The sequence below is a fragment of the Alligator mississippiensis genome, chromosome 1 (assembly GCF_030867095.1).
Source record: "Alligator mississippiensis isolate rAllMis1 chromosome 1, rAllMis1, whole genome shotgun sequence".
NCBI classification, from domain to species: domain Eukaryota; kingdom Metazoa; phylum Chordata; order Crocodylia; family Alligatoridae; genus Alligator; species Alligator mississippiensis.
Genome location: NC_081824.1, coordinates 422,171,136 through 422,198,665, shown reverse-complemented (window position 1 = coordinate 422,198,665; position 27,530 = coordinate 422,171,136). Strand labels below are relative to the sequence as shown.

Sequence of the window (27,530 nt, the reverse complement as noted above, 5' to 3'; positions counted from 1 at the left end):
TTGAAGTAGCCTGCAGGTGATAAGTGTCCCATTAATCTTTTTGATTCTCTAGCAGCACTTGAGCATGAGTATAACTGATCAATTACAGCAATTGTCTCCCTAAATGAGCTTTTCACATCTGCCTCTTATTTCATTAGTTAACTGTCTGCTCATAGATCTGATAGAATGGAATTGTAGTGCCTTCTTACAGCTTGTTCTGTCTTACTGTACAATAAGGATGGGGTTGTTAGCAAAGTGGGCACAAAAGGGTATTTATCCACTACCTGTAATAAATATACATGCAATTGTGTAGGAGTGCTTTTGTCTCTAATGGCTCTTTGTTGAAACCTACTTAAATCAATTTGCTTTTCAGCTTTCTTTTTACCATCTAGCAGTATGAGTCATGTTTTTATATATATTTTTAAAAAAATTAATACCCTACAGAGGATGCATTCAAATCCCAACCCATCATGATGGATGTATTAAAATTTGATATTTGCCATATTTAGAGTTCACAACAAAAATTGCATGCCTCTACCATATTCTAAATGAACCAATCTGTTGTTTCCAATGCATCTTTTATTTTCATAGATGTGTCACTGGCACTCTCCAAAATTAACTCTAGAATTCTAAAGCTGCAAATAAATAATAACATGCCATATTGTAGCTATTCAAAGCTAAGTTGTGTGTGTATGTAGACAAAAATATGTTGTTTAAAAGTCATTTTCTTTCTTATACCTCATTGCATAAATAAAAATATATTTTCCTTTGTCATTTTAACCCATAGCTTTGAAAAAAAGAACTATTTATTTATACTAAGACATTTAATAACAAGCCTGCATCTATATGTATTATTTCAGAAATAAATTTAGTAGTTATTACAATGATGATAATTCTTATTACTTGAACCTTTGACTTTTTCCACGCATAAAGGGGAAATGTGAATAGTTAATGGAAAAGGTCTGATTTTCTAAGGACTTTAGGCCTGTGACATAAATTACTTGTATGCATAAAACCTTGCAGGTTTAAGACCCCAGTGATTGTTCTTATGTATTGACAATGCATTTCCAGGTGAATGAGCCATGGATAAGATTGCTTTCTACTAGTCAGAGAGCTGTATTCACCCTGCAAGACTTATTTAAAATTACAAACTATGATTAAATTAAAAAAATACGTGGTATAAACATGATGAGGTCAGTTCACACTGATTTTTTCCTTGCTTTCTGTATAGTGTATATACAGGTGTATGATCTACATATCTGATTCAAACGGTCTCAAGCAGTTTGCACTTTAAACTTGTTTCAGTAAATTTGAATGATTAAAAATGCCTAGTAAACAGCTCTGGGGGAAATTAATTAAATCATACAGTATTTTTAAACTACCAAGTTTTGACAGCTTAATATAAGCAGCCTTTTTAAATTCATTTTTGATTTTGTTGCAGGCCTGGTTTGCATGAAATCAAGTACTTCGGTGGTTGAACTTGTTATGCTGCTTTGTTCACAGGTAAGGCGTTTCTTGGCTTTAATCAGTTTCTTCTCACAATGACATATTACTGTAAGTTTTAGAGTTTAGTATTCTTGTTTGTTTATTCTTTTCATTTTTTCTAGTGTTTCTATGTAAATATGATGAAACTATAAATCTCATTGTTCCCACCTGAATATGATTTTTATTGTAATATTAGTGTACAGTTCTTATACAATTTTTGCATAGAGTAATTTTTATATACTGCTTGTAAGAGAGAGATGTCCATACACAGTACATTTTTTACTGTTGTACACATGCCTATGTACTTTTTCCTATGTTAGCATAGGTTCAAAAAGGAGAATTCAGAATCTATTTTCATAATTTATTTTGAATTTTAATCTTATTGAATTAGTAACTTGCAAGACTTGGACAGTGGACTTTCACATTTAATGTTGCTTGTCACAAATTATTGCACATTTAATGTAAGCTTCTAGTATTTAAAAAGCTGGGGGAAATTGTTTTCAATAAGCTCCCTTTGCATTTAGCAAATATTTATATATTCAAATTATACAATATAGCATTAGAATTTGGGGGTGAGAAATCTGGAAAGATGGAAATAAAACTGACATCATTTTTAAAATATATTGAAACTAATAATTTCTGTTTGATAATGTAACTCTGAATTTTAATTATATAACTCAAAAAAGGCTACTGGATAAGTTTCATACATCAAATTGTTTTTAAAATTAGTAATACTAGTAACAATCAACAAACATTCTGTGATTTCATTAGTTATCTACAGTAAATGCATATGACCTAACAGAACCCAAGTCTCCTACAGGTTTGAAGTTGTCTTCAAAAATAGTTATTTCATATAATTGAAAGTCACACAAAAGCTAAATAGAAATTAAACTCATACAGGGTTAGTGTATAAAAATAATGTGCCTGTTTAAATATACTATTAATACTAAGAAAGTGCTTGTTCTTAGTTTCCACTGTAGAATTCACTGCATATTGGAAATATGTTTTACAACTTGTAATAAAAATGAGTTTCTACCACCAGCTTAAATGAAGTCTGTTTCAAAAGTACAGCTTGCTGAAAATTAGTAACATTTACAACTGAATTCAGTTTTTTTTCTAACTTACCTGCTGTTTGCCAGTCCATAGGTTGCATTTCTTCAAGCTTGTGCCCATAAGGAAATCATTAGATCCTGTTTTTTTTCTTTTACCCAAGATGGATATTGGTTTGGGAGAAGTTAAAGAAAAATACATCACTGGCAGGAATCCTCAGTGGGGTTTGAACTTCAAACCTTCTCCTGCAGGGTACTTGAAAAATTTGTTACCTAATGGTTAAATCCTGGGTTCAAGGGAAATTCCAAAAAATCCATTAAGGCCTTTGCGTTTCATGTCATGGTACTTTTTTTTTAACAGCTTTTGAAGCCTTTACTTGTAGAGAGGAATAACTTAGAATGCTTTCTTCTTAGCCTTTGCTTTTACTGCAATTCACAGGAATAAACTGGAATGTAACATTAGGGTCTAGTGTCTTTGATGGCCTCATCATCTAATCATAGGTTTAACATTACTCATTTGCTGGCTCCAGGAATTCCTGCCATTAAGGGCCCTAGAGATGAAACTTTGCCTCAAATATTGATTGAAAGGAAGAGTGAGAAATTTAAGCTCTTTCTGCAGTGCTTTTCCTTTAGACATCTCAGAAGCTCTGTAACAAATATAGCTAAATCAATTTGATATGTCTTTGTGAATTTTTTTTAAAGTTATTTAATGTTTCAAATGTGCAACCATACATTTTTAAAAGATAATACTCATAGTTTACTTCCTTAAAAAAGCACGTACACTTATTAAACACTTAAAAATGCTCCCTCCATTTCTCTTACATTTCAGAATAGTAATTCAGTTTCTATTACACTGCCAAATGTTAATGTTTTTCTACCAGTGAGCTCTCCTCCCTTCATCCAGTCTCCCACGTAAAAAGGATTTCTTACTGTGCCCCACAATTGGCATTTCTGAGAGTTTTAGGATTGTCTCCTTGGCCTGCAAATTAAGGACAACTGTGTCCCGTTTTCCACTTTTACCCAGCACTTTTGAAATTATCATTGTAACCTTATCTTATTTTGGGCCAAAGGTCTTGAGGTGTTTTGTATGGATTGCTCAAGGCCAGGTACAGATGTTACACTTTTAATGATCGCAAACTGGCCTATATACAGAACAGAACAGAAGTTTGGCACACGAACCCAGTCTAAGATTGCCCCTCCCCACCCAAAGAGCAAATGCGTGTTCTGTTCACAACCAGTCGAAACTACACTGCTTACAGAAAACCACGTAAATTACATGGATTCCATCTTGGGCCTTCTGAATGCCTGTACCTAACCCAGGGAGCTCTTAGGTATGGGTCCAGCTCAAATATTTCTCCCCTTTTGCAATGAATCAAATCAGCCTAGGAGTTGTATTTACCTCAGATAATGCCACAAAACCATCAGGTTTGCAATCTCAATATTTTTCTGTAATACAGATGTTTTGACTTTTCTGTTTACTTTTAAAGCCAGTTGTCAAAAAGGTACACTAAGTAGGTCTGAAAGAATTTTTGTGTGAAAAAAATAGTGGAAAATATTGAATAAAAGAAGAAGAAATGTGGATATAGGATGGTAATGTAATCACTGATAAGCAAGAGAACTGGGAGTTAGGAGTTATGGGTTGTTTTATCAGTGCTGCTACAGAATTAGCCACAAGATGATGGCGATACCCATCCTTCTGAAAGCTTATTTGAGAAATACAGCTTGGAAATCCTATATAAATGTTCAGCTTTTTATAATATAGGACATAACTAACGCTGCTTTGCTAACATGAGTAAATCCATATAGTTAAAATGGATGTTCGAAGTTAATTACATTCTCCAGTTTACTTGTGGAAGCTTGAAGTGCATGTCTTTCAAAGATAGATGATGATCTAGAAACCTTTGAAAAGTAAGATTTTGTTTGCATAGAATTCAGTAACTTTAGACACAGAAAAAGGAAAGGGAAATGCACAGTTTGTTTTCCTTCCATTTGCTACAGCAAATTAGATGCTTTTATGCTCTTTATGTTGGAAATTCCATGTTAACGACTACAGATTAGCAAGGATGTCAGAATTTTTTTTTCTTATCTGAGCTCCTGAATAAACTTAACATTGCCAGCGGCTCAAGTCCAAGGTATGGTCTAAATTTACATGAAATATCATATTACAAATGTCTGAAGGTACATGTCATGGATAATTCAGTTCATATGGGCAGCCTTTTAGCCTCTAAAGGGTATGCAATCAAGTCTTTTTCCCCAAGGAATTTCAAGTTTCTATGAAAAATACATTTTAAGCTTTAAAGGAACTCCTGTAGGAATGGCGCGTTATCTGGGTTTCAAAAATTATTTTTCTTCTTTGTATTTTCAGTACATCTTTGTCTGCTGTAATTTTTCTCTTACAATATTGGTGGTGTCATACTTCTCATTTCATTAGACTAAAAAGTAGCTTAATTTTGGATGTGTTTACATCTTTTGATTTCCTATATGCAGAATAAAATTAATGTTCTATATAGTCTATGTATAAAATATATATTCAGGGAATTCATGGTAAATATGTAGTGACTTGCATGAAACAGGCACTTTCATTTTGGATGCAGTATATTTTCTCATAAAAAAGGATGAAGATGTGTTCTTTTGACAAGATCTGTCCTTGATTAGCTAGTCTTTGTTCCCCATAGCCTTGCTGTGCATTTCACAGCTGTGATACTGTTTTGAGTGGCAGCTTTTTAAAAATAAATCATACAATTTTTTAAAAGAAAGTGCTCCACATTAATTTTTACAGTATAGTTCCTCCTTTGATATATAGCAGATTTAGATTTCAGTATTTTTCCAATTTTTTTTAAATAGTACATTAATTTATAATTACTTCCAGATTTTTTGCAAGTCTCCCCTCTTCAGAGGTACATACAGCTTCTGCAGAAACTGAGTGATATTATCCCAAAGGATTTTTCAACTTTTTATAATAAATCCTTATCAGATATCACTTACGTTTTTTCTGTACCTCATCTGTCAACATGAGGGGTTTATTTTCTTTAATAGAAAATATTGTTTTAGTATTTAAGATACATTACTAGTTCACCTGTTTAAAAGTAAATCATGTAATCACCAAATACTAGCTTTATGTAATAAATCAACATATTGCATTGAAACTCTAATGCACATAGAAAAAAATAGCTGACAAACTTCAGTGTTTGGCAGTTTTGAAGAATTTATTCTCTTGATTAAATAAAAGGGACTTTTTGTGCTCTAAGTTTGAGCGAAATAACCCAAGGGTCTAGAAGGGAAACATTTTAAAAGGGGGAGCATAGCTTAGTCTTGATTCCCTTTCTTGAGGAAAAGCATGGCTTTTAGACATTACACATCCTTATATAGGAGCTCCCTAGGGATGCTATTTGGAGCAATGATTGGTGAAGGGGAATTCACCTATAAAAAGTAAGAATTGCTTGATTAATTAACCAAGACATTTTTAGGAGATCTTCATAGAGATGAGAAATTTCCAAAACAGCCATCTCATAATTAAGCTGTAAATAGAGTTTGGAAATAGTTTTTGTGAGAAACTGTACAACAAAAATAGTTTATAGAGAACAAATATTGCCAGATCACATGGACGCCTTTATAGTTAGGGTGACTCTAAGGAAATCCAGGACATCTGGAACACTGCTCTACCCTCCCCCCATCCAAGTCAACGGCACTGCTGGAGACAGAGGCATGGGGCACAGTCTAGTAGAGAGGTGAAGCAGTGCAGTGCACCGTGTTGCTGTACCTTCCCACTGGATTGTGCCCAATGCCCCTGCAATTCCGGGATTTCTGTTTTCATTTTCATGGTTTGGCTGGGAACAGCCTACAAAATCTGAGACTGTCCCAACCAAACCAGGATGTATGGTCACCCTGTTTATAAAGGAAATTATAAAATTAGTAAACAAATTAAGCACATTGGAACCTGTATCTGGATTTTCCTGAAAACAGTAAAAACTTTGGTTAACAATGCTAACTTTTCAAATGAGATTATATCTATTTAGATTGTCTTGCATCTTTATATGGAAAAAGAAAAAAATTGTACCATATTTTGAGAAATAGTATCTACAAACATGAGTAATTAGAAAACAAACATGGACAAAATCATAACAAAGGCAACCTGAGTGAGCATATGGAAAAGCAGATATGAGCTTGTAGTTCAATAGGAGGAAAAAAAATAGAGTCGTATTTTGCAGTGTTTCCAGAGGTAATAGCCCTGCTGTGTAGGGCTGTTGTGGTAACATGCTTGGGGTACATACAGACGTTCATGGAGGTTAGGGGGAAGTTAGATTACATTAAAAATCGCTATCTAGTCTTAGTTCACCCAGGTGCAGACCTTACATTTAGATCCCTAGTTGGGTCGATCTAAGTGTGAACCATACAGAAGTTCAGGACAGTTAGGTTGGTCTAAAAGTGTTTGACCTGATCTAAGTTAACTGTACCTCTGAGATAGTCTAACTTAGATCAGGTCCAGTGAGAGTGATCTAACTTAACCTCTGTAGAGTTCCCAGCACAGCCCTGGAGCCAGGAAAGCCCAGCTACTGCCCCACCCCCTTCCCTCACCCCCAGGTAGACAACCGCCTCCCCCAAGCCCACCAATCCATCCTTCCCTCATCCTGCAAGCTGCTCCCAGTACTGGTTTTACTAGCATTTGCCAGTGCCAGGAGCAGGCCCTCTCAGAGTTCAAGAGAGGCCCAGGCCACTTCCATTTTTTGAGGGTCAAAATTCAATGCAATAATTTGTAATAAATGTTCCTTTTTTATTTAACAAGTGCATTTCTAGCTTTTTTCTTCTTTCAATTCTGTCAGTGTATTTCTGTGTCTGTAGGTATAACTTCATTTGGAGATAATGTCAGAAGTCTAAATTTGAGGCCCTCCGTGAATGAGAGGCCCAGGCCAAATGGCCCTCCTGACCCCCCCCCCCCCCCCCCCCCCCCCCCGTGATAGGCCCTGGCCAGGAGCTGAAGAAATAAGTTGGGATGGTGGAAGGGGTACATGGGTTGGGGGGGGGGCATTATTTTGCCAGGGTAGGAGGGTTGTTCTTCTAGTAGTAGGGGATGTTGGAGGGACTGAAAATAGCCCTTGGTCCCAGGGGGAGAGAGCCTCCCAAACCATCCCATGGACCCCACGAGCCCCCATGATCCCATCAAACCCTCATTTTGGTCATTTTTAACTTAGTTTAACCTCCTTGAATGTCTGTATGTACCCATAAAGTACTATTTTTTTATTTTTAGCCACTTTTATATGTGGAATGCAGGTTGGAAGGGAACAAAAAATGTGTAAGAGTAAACAAGACACAGGCCTAGTTTATGAAAAGGGATATTAGATTGGTCACGAGGGCATTGTTTTCTCTGGAGAGTGGGAGAGGTATATATTCCCCAAAAATTATTTGGCAGTCTCCATTTACCACAAAGACTTACTTGATCCCAGATTGCACATCTCCCTTCCTACTGTAGAGGATCCTAATAGTTTCCTTTTTTTCAAGAGGCTACTCATGAATAGCTCTCCATTGTCATAAATTTTTCATTCCTGGATATGGAACTGGACTACAGAAGTGTGTACAAAAATCCAAACTCAATAATTTTCCTATAAACGTATCAAGATCCTAGTAGAATGTGCTCACAGACAAGGGATAAGTCATATTCTGTACCAGAATGGCCAATGAGTGAAGTTGCAACCCCCTCTACAACATCTACTAACAAATGTTAAGCCTGGAGTAAATAGGAAGCAGGCTTCAAGAGCTCTTGATCTGAGGAAGTTTGGTTCTGGAAGACCTAGATATCATCTGAATTTGGCCTATGCTACTGCTTAAAGACATCTGGCAGAAGCTTACGCCAAGGCCACAAACTTACCATGTCTAGCAGCAGTAAACTCAAACATGCTGTACTGCGCTGGTTGGGGAACGAGTGCAGTAGTTCTTCTCTGAGTCATGGAGCAGGCAAAGCTGAATGCTGTCAAGTCTCTCTACTGACAAAGCACCCTGCCCCACAGTTGTATCCAACCTGCAGGCCATAGGTTACCAACAGGACCTAAAATTTTCAGGGTTGGGAGAAAGTCAGCAGAATAACAATTTAACACTGAGTCTCTAGCCTTAATATTCTAAGAGGATATGGCCAGAATCCTGTGAAGTGCCACAGTCAGCCTCTAGGGGAAAGAATATAGATCATCCTTGTCCCAGTAGGGCACTGGAGAAGGCATAGGTAGTCTGATTTTTAAGGTCTGGGGTTAACTGGAAAGGGGTTGCAGAGAATTTATCAAAGCAAGAAACTACCTTACAGAAGGAGAGAGAGTTGGAGAAGAAATAAGAGGCTAAAAGAAGATGGAAGAGCTTTCTTTGAGACTTCATTTGACATTAAAAGGAACAAGACAGTATGTGACATGTTTGGATGCACTCTAGAATATCCATTTAAAATAAATAAATTCTTCACTAAAACTTTTACCATCCCTAGTATTTAGGGACTTGACAAATATATCCCTTGGTCACCTTTACAGGTGTTTGTTTCCCAGTTGCAAGCACTCAGGAATATGATACCATAATTATTTCTTTTTTTAGAAAAACAAGCATACAGCCCATGGGCTGGATCCAGCCTGCAATGCTGCTGTATCCAGACTTCTGTGCTACCAGTGGTTTTCTGGAATTTGGGGGCATGACCCTTGGCACCAGGGCCTGCTGTAGTGTTGCACAGTACAGTTAGGTTGGCATGTATTACAGGGAAATCACATATATTCCACACAGTCTAGAGTATTTAGGTGAGCTATCCAAAAGAGTCTTGCCCCAAGTATCTAGCATCTATATTGGTCAGCCCTATAACTTTTACAGTTTTTCTCCTGTACTTAAATGCATTTACATATATGGTTTAATATCCTTTCCAAAACGAAAGCACAAACACCAAGCAATAAAATATAAAATGAGAACTATAATGGGATTGAATTATAATATGTAAATTAACCTTCTCTCCTATACGAGAAACAGAGAGCTTATTTTCACACAAGACTTCTACCTCTGTGCCTTAAACAAATGTTTTCTCCTGATCTCAGTATCTTGCACTCAAAAATTTAGGCTGTTCTGGAAAGAGAACATGACATCAGATATGTCAGGGATTACTCTGGTTAATTCCTCATGCATAAGAATTACTCTGGATAATTTTTCATATTTTTTGCTGACTCATCCTTCGTGTCCATCTCTTGACTCTCTACTTCTTTTAATCTTAGTTTTCAGATGGATGTCCTCATATTTATTCTTTTCTGAGGGTGGCCAGTTTCCTTTGCTTCCTTGTACTGTGGGGTACAGGTCTGCAAATGCCTATTTACTTGGGCACTGTCTATTACTCTGTTTTGGCCTCCATGATTAGCAAGTATCCTTTGCTCTGATGCAGGAGAAGTGGGACTCCTTTGTGCTTAACTCTTCAAGCAAAGGGGTGTCTGTTTGGGAGAAGGGTGCCTGTGTTTATCTCCTGTTACATAAAGAGAACTCTTGTTAGGATGCCATTGACATCCACCACTACTACACACAGTTACTTAGATTGAAGAAGGAGGGTATTCGTGTCTCTGAATTTTTGTTTGCAGGCTCAGGAAATGTAGACCTGCAGAACCATTTAAGCAGTAAGGTAAATATTTGTGTGGTTAGCCCACACTGAGCTCTGTGCTACCATATGTAGACCAGACAATAGAACCTGGCTCAGTTATAGCCAGGTGGTTTTCAACCCATTTAATTTGTAGCAGGTTCCAAAATTTAGGATAAGTCATGAAGCTGTTTCCTACAGTTTTACTTCTAAGTGCACTTCTTCCCCACTTAGCTGTATCTCAACAGTGGTCCTACACAGCTGCCTGGAAAAGCAAGGTCCTGTGAAAAAAAAGCTGCACCTAACTGCTAGAGCCCCTGCCCAGCTATTTGCTGCAAATCTGTGTGCCTTTGGTTATTTTACAAACTATCATCTTCACTTGTGGAGTAAGAAACCTAACCCTGTGAAGTATCCAAGTTCTACTGTACTTGAACTAGCTAACATAAAACTAATGCAAGTATGTGTGCACTACAGTATTGGCATAGACTGGCTTGGGCCTTTAAACTTTTTGCAACCCCAAGGACTAGAATCATTTTCTTAAATTAAGAAAGATTCTGATATAGTTGTATTTCTTCAGGAGCTGCAGGTCCTAGGCATATTCTTCCTTCTTGATATATTCTAAAGTATTCTAATAATTATATACAAGAAAGTGCATTAAAAGAACATTAAGATTACAAAAAGTTGAGAGAAAAGAGTACAGGAGTTGAGAGAAAAGTCAATTCTAGGTCCCAGCCCATGCATTACCCATCTGAAAATACCTTTTTCTCTTAATGAAACTTCTGCCATATTCATTGTTCTTTCCATATGCTGAATGATACACAAATAAAATGTGATTGATTGTGTAATGTAAATATGGTATTATAATGCATATACACAGAAGGTGGAATTTAGAGTTCGTACACAAATTCTGGCTTTTTCAATAAGGCTGTTTTCTTTACAATATTTATAGAATCTTAAAATCATGGGCTTAGAAGGGCCCTGAAGGGTCATTTTCTCCAACACTTCTGCACAGATTTCAAGAAAACAGTGGGGAACAGCTAGGGTACATGACAAGGCAAGATGCATGACAAGCCCTAGGGATGGGAGTACAAAGTGATTAGTCTTCATCCCTGGAACAGTTCTCCAGAGTCTGTTGTTTAGTGGTTCAACCACACAGAGGGCTGTCTCCAGGGCAGTGTGTGGGCATGCCTATCTCCTAAGGCACATTCTGAGAGTACTTGTCCCAGAAAGGAGCAGATATGGTGTGCCCTCAAAATACATCTCATAATCACCATGGCTTGCTGAAAAGACATATCTTCCTACTGTAAGAAATTGCATTTGAGTAATAGGCTTTTTGGCAAGCACCTCCTTTGGACTTTTAAAAATTAATAAATAGGCTAGAAAACAGGTAACTATCCATCTCTAATATTGAAGTGGTATGGGTGACCCACTGGAAATGCTTCATTTTCCATTTAGTTGCTGATGACCCTAATGCTTTTGTGCAGTGCTGGGATTTTGTTGTTCAAAAAGCAGAGTGAATGACTTAGTTTAGGGTCCTCTCACCTTTGAGTTAATGCTGACCCAATACAGGGCTAAGGGGCACTCTCCCCAATTTAGCATCTACCCCAGCAGTGTAGGACAAGGAAATCCTGCACTACTGAAAGCAGCAACCAAAATGTTGTGGGTGCAGTGTATGCCCTGTGTCCTTCATAGGGACTGGAAACTAGGGCTATGGAAAACAGCACTATTCCGCTTCAACTTCCATTTTGACATTTCAATGGAACAGTGTTTCATTTCAAGTTTTGTTTCATTTTGAAAGAACTGTTCCGTTTCATTTAATCGAAACTGTTTCACTGTTTCAGCTCTGTCTTGACGTTTCATCCATGGGCTATAATGGGGAAGCATGAAACTGCCTTTAACTTTGTCATTTGTAGCCTGATTTGGATGAAACTTGCAGGGATTGTAGCCCCTTCTGTGGGCACAAAGCCTGCCAGGTTTCAAGGAGATAGGTATAGAGGTTTATGGGAAACTGCATCTCAAGTTGCTGACAAGCAAAACTGTCACTTGCCGGCAGCAGCAGACCCCTGTCATCTGGCGGGTAGATCCATAGTACCACCCGGGAGGGCTGCAGGGCTGTGCTGGACTCCTCCCAGGGGTGCAACCCCCAATCTGCCTGCTGGGATGACAGGATGTTGCTGCTGCTGCTTGGGACCGGTGCTGGGTGCAGCCTGCACCTAGCACCGGGAAGATTGGTGCTGCCACCAGTTCCATGCAGCAGGAGCAGCCTCCTGTGATCTGGCAGGCAGATCAGGGGCCCACACCCCCAGGAGGAGTCCAGCACAGCCCCTGCAGCCCTCCTGGGGGTGCAGGCAGGCCCCCGATCTGCCTGCTATATGACAGGAGGCTGCTGCTGCCAGCTGGGGCCAGCAGCAGCACCAATCTTTCCGGCGCTGGGTGCGGGCTGTGCCCAGTGCCAGTCCCAGCATGCTTTTTCTGTTGACTGGGGCCAGCGATTGTAACAATCTTCCCAGTGCTGGATGCAGCCTCCTGTGATCCAACAGGCAGATTGGGGGCCCACACCCACAGGAGGGCTGTGGGGCTCTGAAAGACTCCTCCCAGAGGTGTGGGGGGGCCCCAGTCTGCCTGCCGGATCACAGGAGGCTACACCCAGCACCGGAAAGATTGTTACAACTGCTGGCCCCAGTCAGCAGCAAGAGCATGCTGTCATCTGGCGTGCAGATCCAGGGACCTGCACCCCCCCCGGGAGGGCTTGGGGCTGTGCCAGAATCCTCCTGAGGGGCATAGCCCCTGGATCTGTGCTGGATGACAGGAGGCTGCTGTTGCCAGCTGGGACTGGCACTGAAGCCTATCCTGGCTTCGAAACTCGAAATGTTTCAAAACTTTCGAAATGTTTTGAGTACCCTTGTTTCATTTCAAAGCTCTTTTGAAGGCTTTTGTTTTATTTTGATTTTGCTGTTTTGAGCTTGAAACATATCGAAACAGCTTTGAAACAAAACACCCAGTGAAATTTCTCACAGCCCTACTGGAAACATATTCTATATGCATATTATAGTAGTTACAGGCACATAGGCATATAACATTCGCCCAAACTTTCTGAAATAATTTGACTAAATTGATAAGTTTTGCCATATTAAGAGGCCTGTGTTCTGTTCTAGTTATGTAAGGGGTGACTTTATGCACTGTTATCTTATTTGTAAGGTTGGTAAATGTGAGACACTAAGATCATGAACAGGCATTTGTTTCTGGTGGCAGAAACATCTGAGAAATTGGTCTAGGAGGGGCCTGGAGCAGTGAGCCCACCCATTCCCCTGCCCAGGCATACTGTGGCCTGGGAAAGTATGGGAACTCATTGCTCTATTCACTTACCTCTTGGATTAGACAAGGGGAAAGGGAGTTTCTCCTGAAAGGGAGATCTTCCAGGAGAGGCACATTTCTCCTGGGAGAAATTAAATGGCTGCTTGGATGCTCCTAGTTTCTACTAAGAAAGCAGCAATTGTCTTGGTAGAAATATGATGCCTGTACATGGCCTAAGCTTTGCTCAGTAACTTGGATTATTAGAAGGAGCACAGATAAATCTCGGTGTACTTCCATTGGGTAAGCAAAAGGCACTTCATTGACACAACTGCTATCTTCCAGGTAAATGTCAAGTTCCTGTCCAAAGCATTGGGATGCTAACATCCTTCCTCAAAAAGCTGAAGACATTTTTAAGATTAGTAGAACAGGGTTTTTTTTAATGTTGTTCTTGAATATGCCTGCATCATTTACATACATATGTTCAGCATAAGTCCAAGTGTGTAGAAATTTCACCTGAATAGTTAGGCAGATTTTTTAAATTGGGGGTTTAAAATAGGAATTTAAAATGGTGAGGGGTGGAGGAGAACTATTGGACAGTTTCAAATATAAAATAATGAGCAAACATATATTTTAGCCAGTCTAGGAAGGGAGGGAAAACTGCTGGTCAGGAGTGCGCTATAAGTGTTACAATCTAATTGTATCTGCATGATTCCATAGTGATTCAAATGTGACACACTAGTTCAGTCACTCAAACTTTGACCCAAAATGAAGCAGAGTTAAAGTTGGAGTGGCTTAGCTATGTTTGTTTTGCTACAGAATTAAACAGATGTAACCCTCACATCATAGTAGCTTGTATTGATATCCTTTGATAGGGCATAGACCATGGATGGGCAAAATTTGGCCCGTGGTCTGGATCCAGTCTGATAACTGATTGGATCTGGCATTTATGAAATTCTCCACAAACGTTATTTGTAAGTGTAGTAATTTTCTAGAGAGCTGTTTTTAATTTGTTACATAAAACCTTGAAACTTTACTAGGGATATGGTGGGCTTTGGTAACCAAGGGATTTCCTAATGAAACATTGGGTCTTTTACCTTTGAGCCCATGATGGACAGAGGGCAGGGTGTGTTATCTGTGAATTGCTATTCGGTAGTTGTCCGTGAGCAGAGGTAGTTCACTGTGTTAGTCTGAAGTCAGTCAGAAGGCAGGGTAGATATGCATCTTTATAGACTAACTAAATAAGATATATAGAGAGCACAATACTGCCATGGGCACACATATATCCCCCTCCCCACCTCTGATTGCCAACAATTTATGACAGACCTTAAAGTTTATTTCCTCTGTAGCTGTCTTCTCATCCCCCTGATACACCGCAGATACATCAATGGTGTCTTCATAATATGGACACATGGGAAGAAATCTCTAGAGAAATTTCACTAAGATTTTAACAACTTCCACATCTCCATCAAGCTAACTCTGGAATATTCCACACAGCAGATTGATTTCCTAGACACTACAGTGAAGGTTTGCAGTGGCTACATTGCCAGCACATTGCATCAGAAACCTACCAACTGCCACAATTGTCTACAGCCCAGCTCTGCATTATAGCAGGACCTGCTCTGACCCCACCACCTGGGGCGAGCACCTTAAGAATTTAGATCAGGGATTCCTACAGTTCCAAAACAATCCCCAAACTGTAGACACTCAGATCAACAAAGCTAGACTTGAACCTTGCTCCAGCCTGCTGCAATACTAAACTCAGGACAAAGACAGCAGAATCCTTCTGGTTGTCACATACAGCCCCTACCTTGAACACCTAAGACATCATTAATGACCTCCAACCCTTTCTGGAAAAGGATGACTTTCTCAAAGGAACCTTTGGGGACAAACCTGTCCTGGCTTACAAACCGCCAACCTCAAACAGGGTCTCTCAATCAATAGACTAACGGACTCCCATCTTCACCAAGGCACTAGGCCTTGCAGTTTACCCAAATGCCTGCTGTGTCCCTACATCAGTGCATACCACATTGTCACTGGACCTAATAACAGAGTACAACATCCAAGGTTCATTCACCTGTAACTGCACCAATGTCATACAGGTCATCCAGTGTCCTTCTGCTCTCTGCATTAGACAGACATGATTATCTCTACATATAAGAATGAATCTGACATCAGCAGCAAAAAGACACAAAAACCTATGGCAGAATGCTTCAACCTGACCTGAAGCTGGCTGTTCTCAGGCAAAAAGATTTAAAAACCAGTTTGAACAGGAAACTGTGGAATGAGAAATCACTTCCACAGACCGGACTGTGTTAAGCATGGTTTTAAAAGGGACTGTGGATTGTTATCTCATTACCTGGATTAGTTTTTGTGACCCTCTTTGTTCCTATTGGTTTACTACTTGTTTGCCTTTCTCTCCTAGCACTGCCTTCCTGTCCCCTCTCTCTTTCCCCTCCCTTGCATTTTGTATTCTAATTTCTCTGTCCTTCTTATACTCTACCTTCTGCATGTCCTTTCACAGCATCTGATGAAATGAACTTGGGTTCATGAAATCTTGTGTTCTCTCTATATACATCTTATTTGGTTAGTTTGTAAAGGTGCACCTTGCTTTCTAGTGGTCTTCATTTCTATTTTCTACTTTATAGATCCATATCACAATCACCTCCAGCCCCTTAGTTTTAGTTATTAGCGTTCATTGTCATGGTTCTTAGCAGAGAGGACTGAATTTAAAAAATTGCTTTCTTGCCCCTTGACGGGGTGAGTTAAAGAGACAATGGCACTGAAATGGAATGAGCCAGCTTGCAATGCTATTGCTTGTATGTTGTACCGAATATGTACATTTAGCAACTTTTGGGAGGCTTAAAAGTTCAGGAAAAAATAATTAGTTATTGTGACAGAAGAACAAAGAAAAAAGAGGGTTGTTCTGCGATACAGGAAAATAATCTGTCAGAAGCTTCCTTGTACTGTTAATGTTAATTTTGAGTTATATATTTTGAAATCACACATAATTACAGTTATAAAATTTTAGGTCAGTCTCGCACATCCCCTCACCCCTCAGAAAAATGGGATTGGGAGAAAAACTTTGTTTGAATTTAAATTCTAATCCCAGAGCAGTTTTGACTGTAGCCTGGGTCTAGTTTAGTCATTTGGGAATGCTTTTTCTCAGGCTCTCTTAATCTATCATTGATTTTATTTGTGTTTTTAATATGGTTTTGTGGTGTTTTCTTGATCTCTTTTTATGACTGAGATTAGATATTTGCATATTTTTAAATGAGCTATTTTTTTAAATTAATTATTGCATTGGCTGCTCCCCTACCACTGACCAGTTCTTCCTATTATCTGACAGAAGTAGAAAGTTGTATCTTAAAAGCAAAAATATGTGGTGGACAGATAAATTAATACAAAATTTTCAGATAATCCTTAAACACTCATCAAGGTCAAATTCAGGCATGCTTCTGAAACCCCTTTCTGTTTTTTAACCATGTTACATTTTATCCCTTTAGGAATGGCAAAATTCTATTCAGAAGAATGCAGGACTTGCATTTATTGAGCTCATCAATGAAGGAAGGTAATTAATTTTACAGCTTTTGGACAAGTAGTCATTTTGCATTTTATTCCACTGGGTGATAATACTTTCTCACCATCTGCTCCAGAAAGATTTGAAAAAAGGCCTTTTTAATTAAAAGAGATTTACTGAGTATGTACTCTACATAAAGAATATTTAATATAGTGATATATAACATGTTACATTTGTATTTATTGACTAAAGAAACCTTGAGCTCTGTGTAGAGATTTAAGGTTTTATTTGAGATTTGAACCCCACCATCATACTGAGTAGCAAGGCTGTTTTACACAGAGGATCTAGAAAGCCAAATCTGTAAACCCATCTGCCACTCCATCTGTCTTAAGAGCACCGTATTTGTTGTACAGATGCACTTTATACACTTAGTTCATGAGCTATTTTATCTAGGGTACTTGATGCTAAGGTAAAATACATGGAACATCACGTTTATTTGAGCTACCTAGTTTTGCAAGCAGTTAAGTTACCTTTTTATTAACACTAGAATAATTTTAATATTGTTTCTGTTGGTGTCTGTTTTTATCTTTTAGTCTACACCATTGTTTTTCAGTATTCTATATCATTGGGCTAACTGACAGTGGATTCTCATAAGGCAGATGTAAGCATCAGCTCTGACATGTAGCTTCTCCTGGCCAGGAAGTAGAATCATTTTAAATCTAGACATCTTATCTTGTGTGATATGAGATGTGGTGCTGAATGCAAATCTTCATAATAAGATCCCTGTTGAAGTGTTTTGGCCAGTTTATTTTATACTCTCATTTTTTATTTCATTTTATGTATCTATTAACACACTGAAACATCCCACATGTATTCAAATAATATTTTTATTGAAGGAGGAGATTTTTATCAAATTATAATTTCACTAGTTCATCCTTGCATCTTTTTCAACAGATGACTAGGGAACAAACATGAAATAAGAAGAGAGAATAGGAAACAGGGCTGTTTATTATTCTAAGAATAAGAATTCTTATTCTAAGAATAGGAAACAGGACTGGGAGGTTGTGGAATCTCTGTCCTTGGAGATTTTTAAGACCCAGCTAGGGATCTAGCTTTGGCTGGGATGAAATAGGTGGGGATGGTCCTGCTTTGACCAGAGGGTTGGACTAGATGACCTCCTGAGGTCCCTTCCAACCCTAACTTTCTATGATTCTGTGACTGTCTGGAAAAGAAGCGTATGCCTCTGGGGCCAGATTTTCAGTTGATATAGATTGGCTTAGTTACTTCAGAGCAGTAGAGTTTACAATAATATCTACCACTTGAGAAACGTAGGCCATTCAAATGATATTTCTTTTGATCTGGGACTATTTGCTTGTACGGCAGCTACCAAAATGGACGCTAATCCTGATGGGGTCATGTACTGTATAATACCACACTATAAATATAATGATGATGATTGCCCCTGAATTAATAATAAATCTGGGCTCAAAAGTACTGTCCAAGTATCTTGCCTTTTTTTCTCATGGCTTTTAAAACTTACCCTTTTAGCTGAAGAGCTGGTTTCATTATTTTTGTTTACTAGAGTAATCTCTTGTAAAAATAGATCTGATTATTACACACTTGTTGCTGATAAAGTAACAGTGGTGAACATATCTCAAGTCTGCTTTTAAAAAAAATCATAATTAATTACTGAGAGACATCAGGAAGCTCTATATTCCCAACCAGCAGTCAAATTCCAGAAACAAAAACGAAATGATATAGTATTCAAGAACTTTCTGCTTAGGTCTAGTGAAGTGATTACCAAATCAAACTATCTGTAGGTACATATTGCTTAACATATTTTTGAGAAAGGGATGTGTGTGCATTGCATTACTAAAACACTTGCTGTCTTCCACTGTTAGTACATCAGTTTTTAATTTATCCTTATGGGGATAAAAATAACAATCCTTTAAGTGGAAATTGTTATAAATATTTATTCAACTTAATAGCTAAACTTGTGAATGCGATTCATCAATCATAGCTAGAGAATGCAATTGTGCAGTTGTCAACAATTAACAAGACATAAACAGTTGATGAATGTGCAGCTGAATTAAAGTGCTCCCTAGGACAGCCTGAAATTATAAACTGGATCATTTAAAGGAATCTAACAAAGGATCTTTATAATTAAAACAAAGCAGGGTTAATGGGATGTAAAATTGCATATAATCACTATGCAATAATGATTAGATTTTAAATTATTAAAGTACAAAATAGAAGGTTAAGGATAGTTTTCAAGACTTTGTGGATTAGATTTTCAGTGATTCAGTTAATAAATCAATAGTTTCATTCAAGTATACCCTACTTGGCTTTGCCTTTAAAAATTCAAGGGAGGAGAGTTACAATTTTTATCTAAGTTTTACACCTTTGTATGTTCAAAATGTTGATATTTAAAAACCTCCTACCTGAGTGTCTGACTCTGTTTTATCTGAATTAAAACATTTGAACGTGATTATGATTTTTGATTGTATCACTAGGGGCGGTGTGTGTGTGTGTATGTGTATTCACTAGAAATATAATGAAACAAAACATTTAATTATGCTAATTGTTTTCACTTTGTGATTTGAAGCCTTAATACACAGCTTCCTGTCACTTGATGAATAGTAACCTGCTCTTAAATAATCTGTTTTATTACATTTTGGTATGTTTTTATTTAATAATGGTAGCGTTATACTATAGGGGCTATAGAGACCACTTTAATTTATGGTGTCATGACTTGCATGATAATCTGGCAAGTGCCTTCCTAGTTTAGGAGTATGAGATAAGGACCCAAGAACCCCTAAATTTAATCCTTAATTTTTTGCTTATTCCCTCTGAGTTTTGACAAATTATATTACCTCTATGTCAGTTATATCTCAAAAGGTTCCTATGAATTTGAGTTAATGTTTAAAGAAGAAAAAAATGTTTTATGATTGCTAAGTATTGTCAATAGGCATTCTGTGACATTTTTCAATATAGTAGCTTCCAGCTATAACTTCAAATTTTATACGTGCAAAAAAAATTCTACAGGGAAAAATAAAATTAAATATCAAGTTGTAAAATAGTATTGTCTCTGCAAATTATTCAAATATATTCTACTTCTTGTACCTCTGAACATTGGCTTTCTGCCTCTTTTAATTGGTCTCCCCTAGGGAATGTGTGGTATTGATGGTATGAGCCTCATGTGAGTCCCATCCATAGCTATTAAGATGCTCCCTAAAAGTTAGAATTTCAGATTTGCATTCATTTGTCAAAATATACATGTTAAACTATATGGAAAGTCGTTGGCTTTAAGCCAACCTATGGATACCTAAGAGTGAAAGTAGTGAAATTACTGAATAAGGATATAAATGCATACCTGTGAAAATTATTTGACACAAAAAGTTTTGTAAATAATCTTTCAGGGCATTATGAAAATGACCATTCAAACTAAAGCAATTACATCTGCTATTCATCTTCAAGTATGTGCCAGTGTGTGTCCCACACTAGGTGCACTTAAGTCACATGCCTATAACACCAGAGTATTTTTTTTTGTAGTGTCCATTGGGACCATGCATATACCCTGTGCCATTTCATGTTTCCATATGAGGGCATCAAGAGAAGGATGGCAGTATCCACTGTCAGTTCATCTTGCTATGCTTGTCACCGAGGTAGAATCTAATAAGCATCTGGCCCACTGGTTCTTTGCTCAGTTTGAACTTCCCTAGTATCTTTCAGAATCTCCAGAATTACTTCTGATCTCCTACATTTGACTGCCCTAAGCTGATCTGACTCATCTGGACTGAATTGTAGACACAGCACTCCTTAGGATTCCTTACAATAACATAATTGAAATCTATGGACATTAAGCCAATCCTTATCATGCAATGGACTTAGTCCCCTACCCCTCCCTCCCCAAAGGATGAGTACCAGATATTTCCTCTCTAGGGCTATGGCATATTCCAAGTAGATACTTTGTTTTCTCTCTGTGTTAGAACATCTTCATCTTGAGAGATGAGACTACACTTCATTTTCTGGATCAATAAAACAAATGAGGAAATAAATCTCAGAGTCCTGATAGTGGACAAATCAGTTTCATTTACACCTGTCAAGCAAATAGATGATGAGTAGGATGAGCACAGGAAGAGGAAGGATCCAACTTCTATGCCCCCAACAGTGAAGCCAATCTCAGTATCAGTGTTGATGCCAGCGCCGACGCATCCAATGCTGAAGCCAGGCAGCCACCAAGAGGGGGTTCCTTTAGTATGAAGGAGGAATTCTACAGAGATCCATGTCCCATCACAAGGTTATATGCTGCTATACCTTGGAAGGGAAGTCCATCAAGTCCTGTACATTAAGGATAAGGATAAGAAGGAGTCTGAAATGTAACAGATTCCTCTGGCTTTGGTTTTCATAGATTCATAGATGTTAGGGTCGGAAGGGACCTCAATAGATTGAGTCCGACCCCCTGCATAAGCAGGAAAGAGTGCTGGGTCTAGATGACCCCAGCTAGATACTCATCTAACCTCCTCTTGAAGACCCCCAGGGTAGGGGAGAGCACCACCTCCCTTGGGAGCCCGTTCCAGACCTTGGCCACTTGAACCGTGAAGAAGTTCTTCCTAATGTCCAATCTAAATCTGCTCTCTGCTAGCTTGTGGCCATTGTTTCTTGTAACCCCCAGGGGCGCCTTGGTGAATAAATCCTCACCAATTCCCTTCTGTGCCCCCGTGATGAACTTAAAGGCAGCTACAAGGTCGCCTCTCAACCTTCTCTTGCGGAGGCTGAAAAGGTCCAGTTTCTCTAGTCTCTCCTCGTAGGGCTTGGTCTGCAGGCCCTTGACCATACGAGTTGCCCTTCTCTGGACCCTCTCCAGGTTATCCGCATCCTTCTTGAAGTGTGGCGCCCAGAATTGCATGCAGTACTCCAACTGCGGTCTGACCAGCGCCCTATAGAGGGGAAGTATCACCTCCCCGGACCTATTTGTCATGCATCTGCTGATGCACGATAAAGTGCCATTGGCTTTTCTGATGGCTTCGTCACACTGCCGACTCATGTTCATCTTGGAGTCCACTAGGACTCCAAGATCCCTCTCCACCTCTGTGCCACCCAGCAGGTCATTCCCTAGGCTGTAGGTGTGCTGGACATTTTTCCTCCCTAGGTGCAGCACTTTGCATTTCTCCTTGTTGAACTGCATCCTGTTGTTTTCTGCCCACTTGTGCAACCTATCCAGGTCTGCCTGCAGCTGTTCCCTGCCCTCCGGCGTGTCCACTTCTCCTCATAGCTTTGTGTCATCTGCAAACTTGGACAGAGTACATTTCACTCCCTCGTCCAAGTTACTGATGAAGACATTAAAGAGTATCGGTCCAAGGACCGAGCCCTGCAGGACCCCACTGCCCACACCCTTCCAGTTCGAGACCGACCCATCCACCACAACTCTTTGGGTGCGACCCTCTAGCCAATTCGCCACCCACCGGACTGCGTAGTCATCCACATCACAGCCTCTTAACTTGTTCACCAGTATGGGGTGGGATACCGTATCGAAGGCCTTCCTGAAGTCTAAGTATACAACATCCACCCCTCCTCCTGTGTCCAGGCGTTTCGTAACCTGGTCATAGAAAGAGACTAGATTGGTCAGGCACGATCTGCCCGCCACAAACCCGTGCTGGTTTCCCTTCAGCATAATTTGCCCTGCCAGGCTCTCACAAATGTGAGCCTTGATAATTTTTTCAAAGACTTTACCAAGGATGGAGGTGAGACTGGTTGTAGCTGTGTTGGTCTAAGGACACAGGCAGGCAAGATTCTTCTAGCACCAGATTCATCTGTCACCAGTTCCAGCTTCACTGAAAACATTTGCCATCAGTCCTGGCCACAGAAGAGGTTAGAATCAGGTTGACCATTGTTGCCAAGATATTGGCTTGTACCTAATACAAATGCTAGTGCTAAAAGCCCCTTGCACGTTGCTGGTATCTTAGAGTGATTTTTTCCCCTTCGTTGTAACTGGTATCTTATACCCATCACTGAGTACACGTGCCTCCCCTGAGGTATATGATTAGTCCTGCTAGAAGGTGTATGGGCTTCTCTAATAAGTCTGAGCCATGACTGGCCCATCAGGCCTGGCACTGGACTAATTTATATTAGTGGCAGCAGTGTCCCCCCTCCTCCCCCACAAGTACAACTCTGATTTCTTTCCTCTTCCTGATTTGCCATCTGCTTCTTTCTGTATGCTTCTTGTGCTATATGCTGCTCTCTTCTGTTCCCTGTCCTGTGCTTGCTGGCCAATCTGTTTCCTGCCCCTTCCCTAGTCTGCTGTGAGCCATACACAAAGGTTGCCCTTGCCACAGGTTGGCCACCGCTGCGTAAGATTCCTGCCTGCAGCCCAAGTAACCAGATAAACTGTGTAAGGCTCAGTCAGGCTCCTGCTCTTGTAACTGAGTCAGCCACACTTAACAAGCTAATAAAGCCCAGTGGATCCTTTCATCTGATTAGTTCTGGGGCGGCTTTTAAGGAACTATTCTGGCACCTGAGCCTTCCTGTACAACCTACTGGTTTCTAGTGCCTGAGCAGCTCCTTTCTTGGTAACATCTCTGACTTTCCTGGTTCCTGACCCTGCTTTAGGCTTGTTCCTGGATTTTAGCTTTGGATTTCCCTGTGGATCTGTTTCTTGGTTCCTCATCCCAATTTGGTTCTGTTCCTGGACCTTGCAGCATGTACTGTCCCTCAAATTTGGTAACTAGGCTTTTGATTCCCAGATCCTTATCCTGGTTTGGTTCCTGACTTGTGTCTTCTGACCTCTAACCCTGAAATCCTCAGTCCCACTCCTAGCTTTACCCATTAGTGAACCAGGACACCCTGTTGCATATTGTATTAACTTTGCACTCTTTGTCCCTCTGTTGTAAGGATCCAGAAGTCAGGCTCCACCACTGAGTCTCAGCACAAGAGCTTCCTTATTTCTTAGCTGTTGGATCAAACTGTATCTTCAGAATTTGTGTTCTGAGAGAATTTAAAGAATTCCAGGAGCTCCCTGGGAGAACTTCCAGCATTCTAGAGATCATGAAGTTAGTTATATTGGAGACATCTCACTAGCTAGCTGTTGGGCATGCTGTTACCTTCTTGTCCAGCCACAATCACTTATTAACGTGTAACTCCTCAGTCTGTCCCAAGCTCTGGCCCAAGGTCTATCAAGAACCCATGATAGAATCAACAGCAAAATGAGACAAAAAGAGGCACCAGCTAATTCCTACAGTGTTTTGAGGACCTCGGCACTTACCCCATCCTGTTTTCTTTGTTTGTGTTGGCTGCATAGAAGTCAAAATCAATCAAAAGCACATAGACCCCACTGGCAACAAATTGTATGTTTTAGTTTCATTGCAACTGTATGTGGGTAGCTGCTAGGCCTTGTTGGGTACACATGACATTATGTAAAACAAGGTGAAGCTCCTTTATGACAACAGAGAGCAGCTTAAGGACATAATTCAGGAAGACCAACTGGTAGGCAATGCAGCTTTTCGGATAACAACAGTGAATACCTCTATCACAATGGCTAGGTCTGTGGTAAGTGACCATGCACATGTTCTGTACCACAAGTCATAACATTGTCCAAGTAAGATATACATTATGACTTGGCCTTTGAAGGCTCAGGGCTGTTCAGTGAGCAGACATGTAATGTTCTGCACTCCCTGAAGGACTCAAGCTGTACTGCACTCTTAAAGGATTTACAAAAGTGATCTGTATCATGAGCTGTACTATCTTAATTTCTCAGTGAAGACAGGGCATACCATCCTTCCATTCCATCCCAAAAGAAAAATAATGCTAAGAAATGTCCAAGGTACAGCAGGGCATGGCCTACCCTACTCCTCCTTGGCAGTGAACATTGCTTCTGTTTCATATTAACAAAGTTGGTCATATAGTCAAGACCTGCATCAGACCCAGTCAAGAGAGCATGATTTTCAAAAGCCTCCTCACTCCAACAGGCATGGCATTTTTGGTAAAGCTCGTTACCTGTGCCCTGGATGAAATGAGGGTTAGTTGTTCAGGTTTCACTTACTCAAAGTCAGGAAGAAGCAGATGGAGATTTACTAGTGGGCAGTAGTCTCTGCCCTCTTTTAACTGCCTATACTTTGTCCATATCTTAAGATAGTCTCAAATTAAATTATTTTGCTGTTGCATCAACTTTAATGCCTGAAATACAAGTAATTGTGTCTCTAACCATCAGTATAATGAAGTTCCTAAGCATTATTATCAGCTCCAGACTGGCAGGAGGACAGGTTCTGATCTCTTCAGTCAAAAAGTGATTATGTAGCCAACAGTTGGACCTCTTGACACTAGCACACATAGTGGTAATACCTACAGGTATCAGGGCTTCATTGTGTTAGACACAGTAAAAACAAATGACTGCCCTTGTCTCAGAAAACTTGCAGTCTAAAAAAGGAAACATCTTGCAGATGAGTCAAGTGAACAGGCATAAGAAAAACATGTGAAAGTAGACTATAGATGAGATCAGTAGGGATGATGGAGCCCCTTTGACATTAACCAGAAAGAACTGATATCTAGTGGAGTCCTTGAATTTGGATCTCATTCTCTCTCAATCTCCCTTAGTTATCTTTTATCCCTCGTTTCACAAGTTAAAAATAGACTTTGGCCCGTGATACTGGAATTCATGAGCAATCATTTAGTGATGCTCTTTGTATTGTTTTCATTTATAGCATAGGCAGCCCGAGAATATGATTGGACCCTTTGACTTTACAACAGTTACAGAAAGCTAATAGCAACAACAGTGAATACTAGTAAATCTCACTGCTTTCTGTTTATTTGCGGCCAGATTATTGAGTGCTTTTTGGTGCCTATTAGAATCAGGCAGGTAGCTTCTTTTGGAAATCCCACTAGGCAGCTGTCTCAATCTTTAGGCATCTGAGTCATGCACTCTATGTGAGTAAATAGCCTCAAGACTGGAAAAAAAAGCAAGCCCTTTCCTGGGATTAATTTATCTGAGCTCAGTCAAAGCAATGTTTGTTAAGTACACAGCTTTGTTTGTGGTATAGAAGTCAGTTTGCATATACCTAGCACACTTGCTTTCATGTGCAGCCCTTGCAGTTGTGACTGAGAATCATATGCTCCACTTCTAAATACCACATGAGGAGAAGGATTACAATCCCATGAATCCCACAAGAGTTTGATTGATGAGTAGATCCTGCAAACATAAGGAAAAGGTGCTATTCTTTATCCCCTACTCAACTGTAACCCTAATTGCAGACACAACAGGGACAATCTAGGAAGCCCACTTGAAACTCAATTAGTATTAAGACACCATGAATTTACACAGGAAGGTACTGGAGCTGAAGAGCTTTGAGACTGGTCTGTATAATATTTCTACCCATTCTGTGAAGCTCCACAATGCATATCCTGGCAGACAAAATATCTGTCTTGCACTGTATAAGCAAGCAAGGAGACGCCTGATCATCTCTTCTTTGCCAGGGAACCATCAAGTTGTGGTTAGTACAGTAAAATCCCTGTTATCCTGGATTTTATTAACCGGCACACTCTACTAACTGGAATTTCTGGCTGGGCAGCTGGATGGGGGGAGGGGCAAAAGCTTGCACACGGCAGCCACCACCACCACCACCCTCTACTCTGCGCTGTTGCTACTCCACGTGTGGCTGCCGCTGCCACCCCCCCATGTCCCCTGCTCCACATGAGGCCCCCACACTCCCACCTCCCCCCACTGCTCCACATTATCTGACAGCCCCTGCTGGGTTATTTCAGATAACCAGAATATTTACATAACTGGCAAACCCCTTACCCCAGGGATGCTGGATAACAGATGTTACTGTACCATTAATAGGGGGTGTCTTCAAAAGCTCTACACCTTCCGGGGGGTTAGCAATGACCAAACAGATTTGTTGAGCAAACATATATTGTCATTTTTGAAAGGTCGCTATGGAAATCCATCCTAGAATTCATCACAGCAACACCCTATTATAGATGTATTTCCTGCAGTGGATAACACCAAATGTCTGCACTTTCAGCTCCAGAGGAAGCCAGATTCTGGGCTCTCTACTAGACATTTTTCTCCTTGAGTAGTCTCAAGGAATCATGCATGTTTTCCATCAGGTTCCTCTAATCCCCCGTATATTGCAGGGAACGAAGCATTGGTCATTGGGATAGCCTCGTAGGGCATGTGCAGATAAGCGTGCACATGCCTCTTGTGACATCTCAAACCACTTTGACATGCCACAAGAGGCACACTGAGAATGAAAAAAGGTTCCCCACACTGCATATTGGCAGTTCAGGCTCAAAATGTGATACCTGGATTTCCAGGTATCAAATAAAAACACTCCGGAGAAAAGCAGTGCAAGGCACAGTTCCCCACCATGCCCCAAGGCAAGCCAGGGCTCAGGCCTTTAGAGATGCTCTGGCATCCGGCCAGAGCATCTCTATGGTGCCCCCTGGTGCCCTAGCATACTGCTTTCATGTGGGGGGAGGCAAGAAGGATCAGTGCAAGGTGGCTTGACCCACGTGCTGTCCCTGGTAAGTATGGACTGGGGGCAGGGGGGCTGTGGATGTGTGGGGGGACGGGGGCTGTGGGGGTGGATGGCTTGGTCAGGGGGCGTGGGTCCTCTGCAGGGCCCACATCTCCCCTCCA

At 40.0% G+C, this 27,530-nt stretch overlaps 1 protein-coding gene across 9 annotated transcripts in view; it reads left to right on the top strand.

Moving 5' to 3' along the window:
• Window positions 1-27,530, top strand: part of NBEA (neurobeachin) — an 882,854-nt gene that overhangs the window by 447,823 nt on the left and 407,501 nt on the right. For all 9 annotated transcript variants that reach the window (XM_019498256.2, XM_059716302.1, XM_059716129.1 and 6 more), the window contains 2 exons: window positions 1,421-1,482; window positions 16,884-16,948. In XM_019498256.2, coding sequence (XP_019353801.2) covers window positions 1,421-1,482; window positions 16,884-16,948 — 127 coding nt within the window. The remainder of the gene's footprint in view (window positions 1-1,420; window positions 1,483-16,883; window positions 16,949-27,530) is intronic.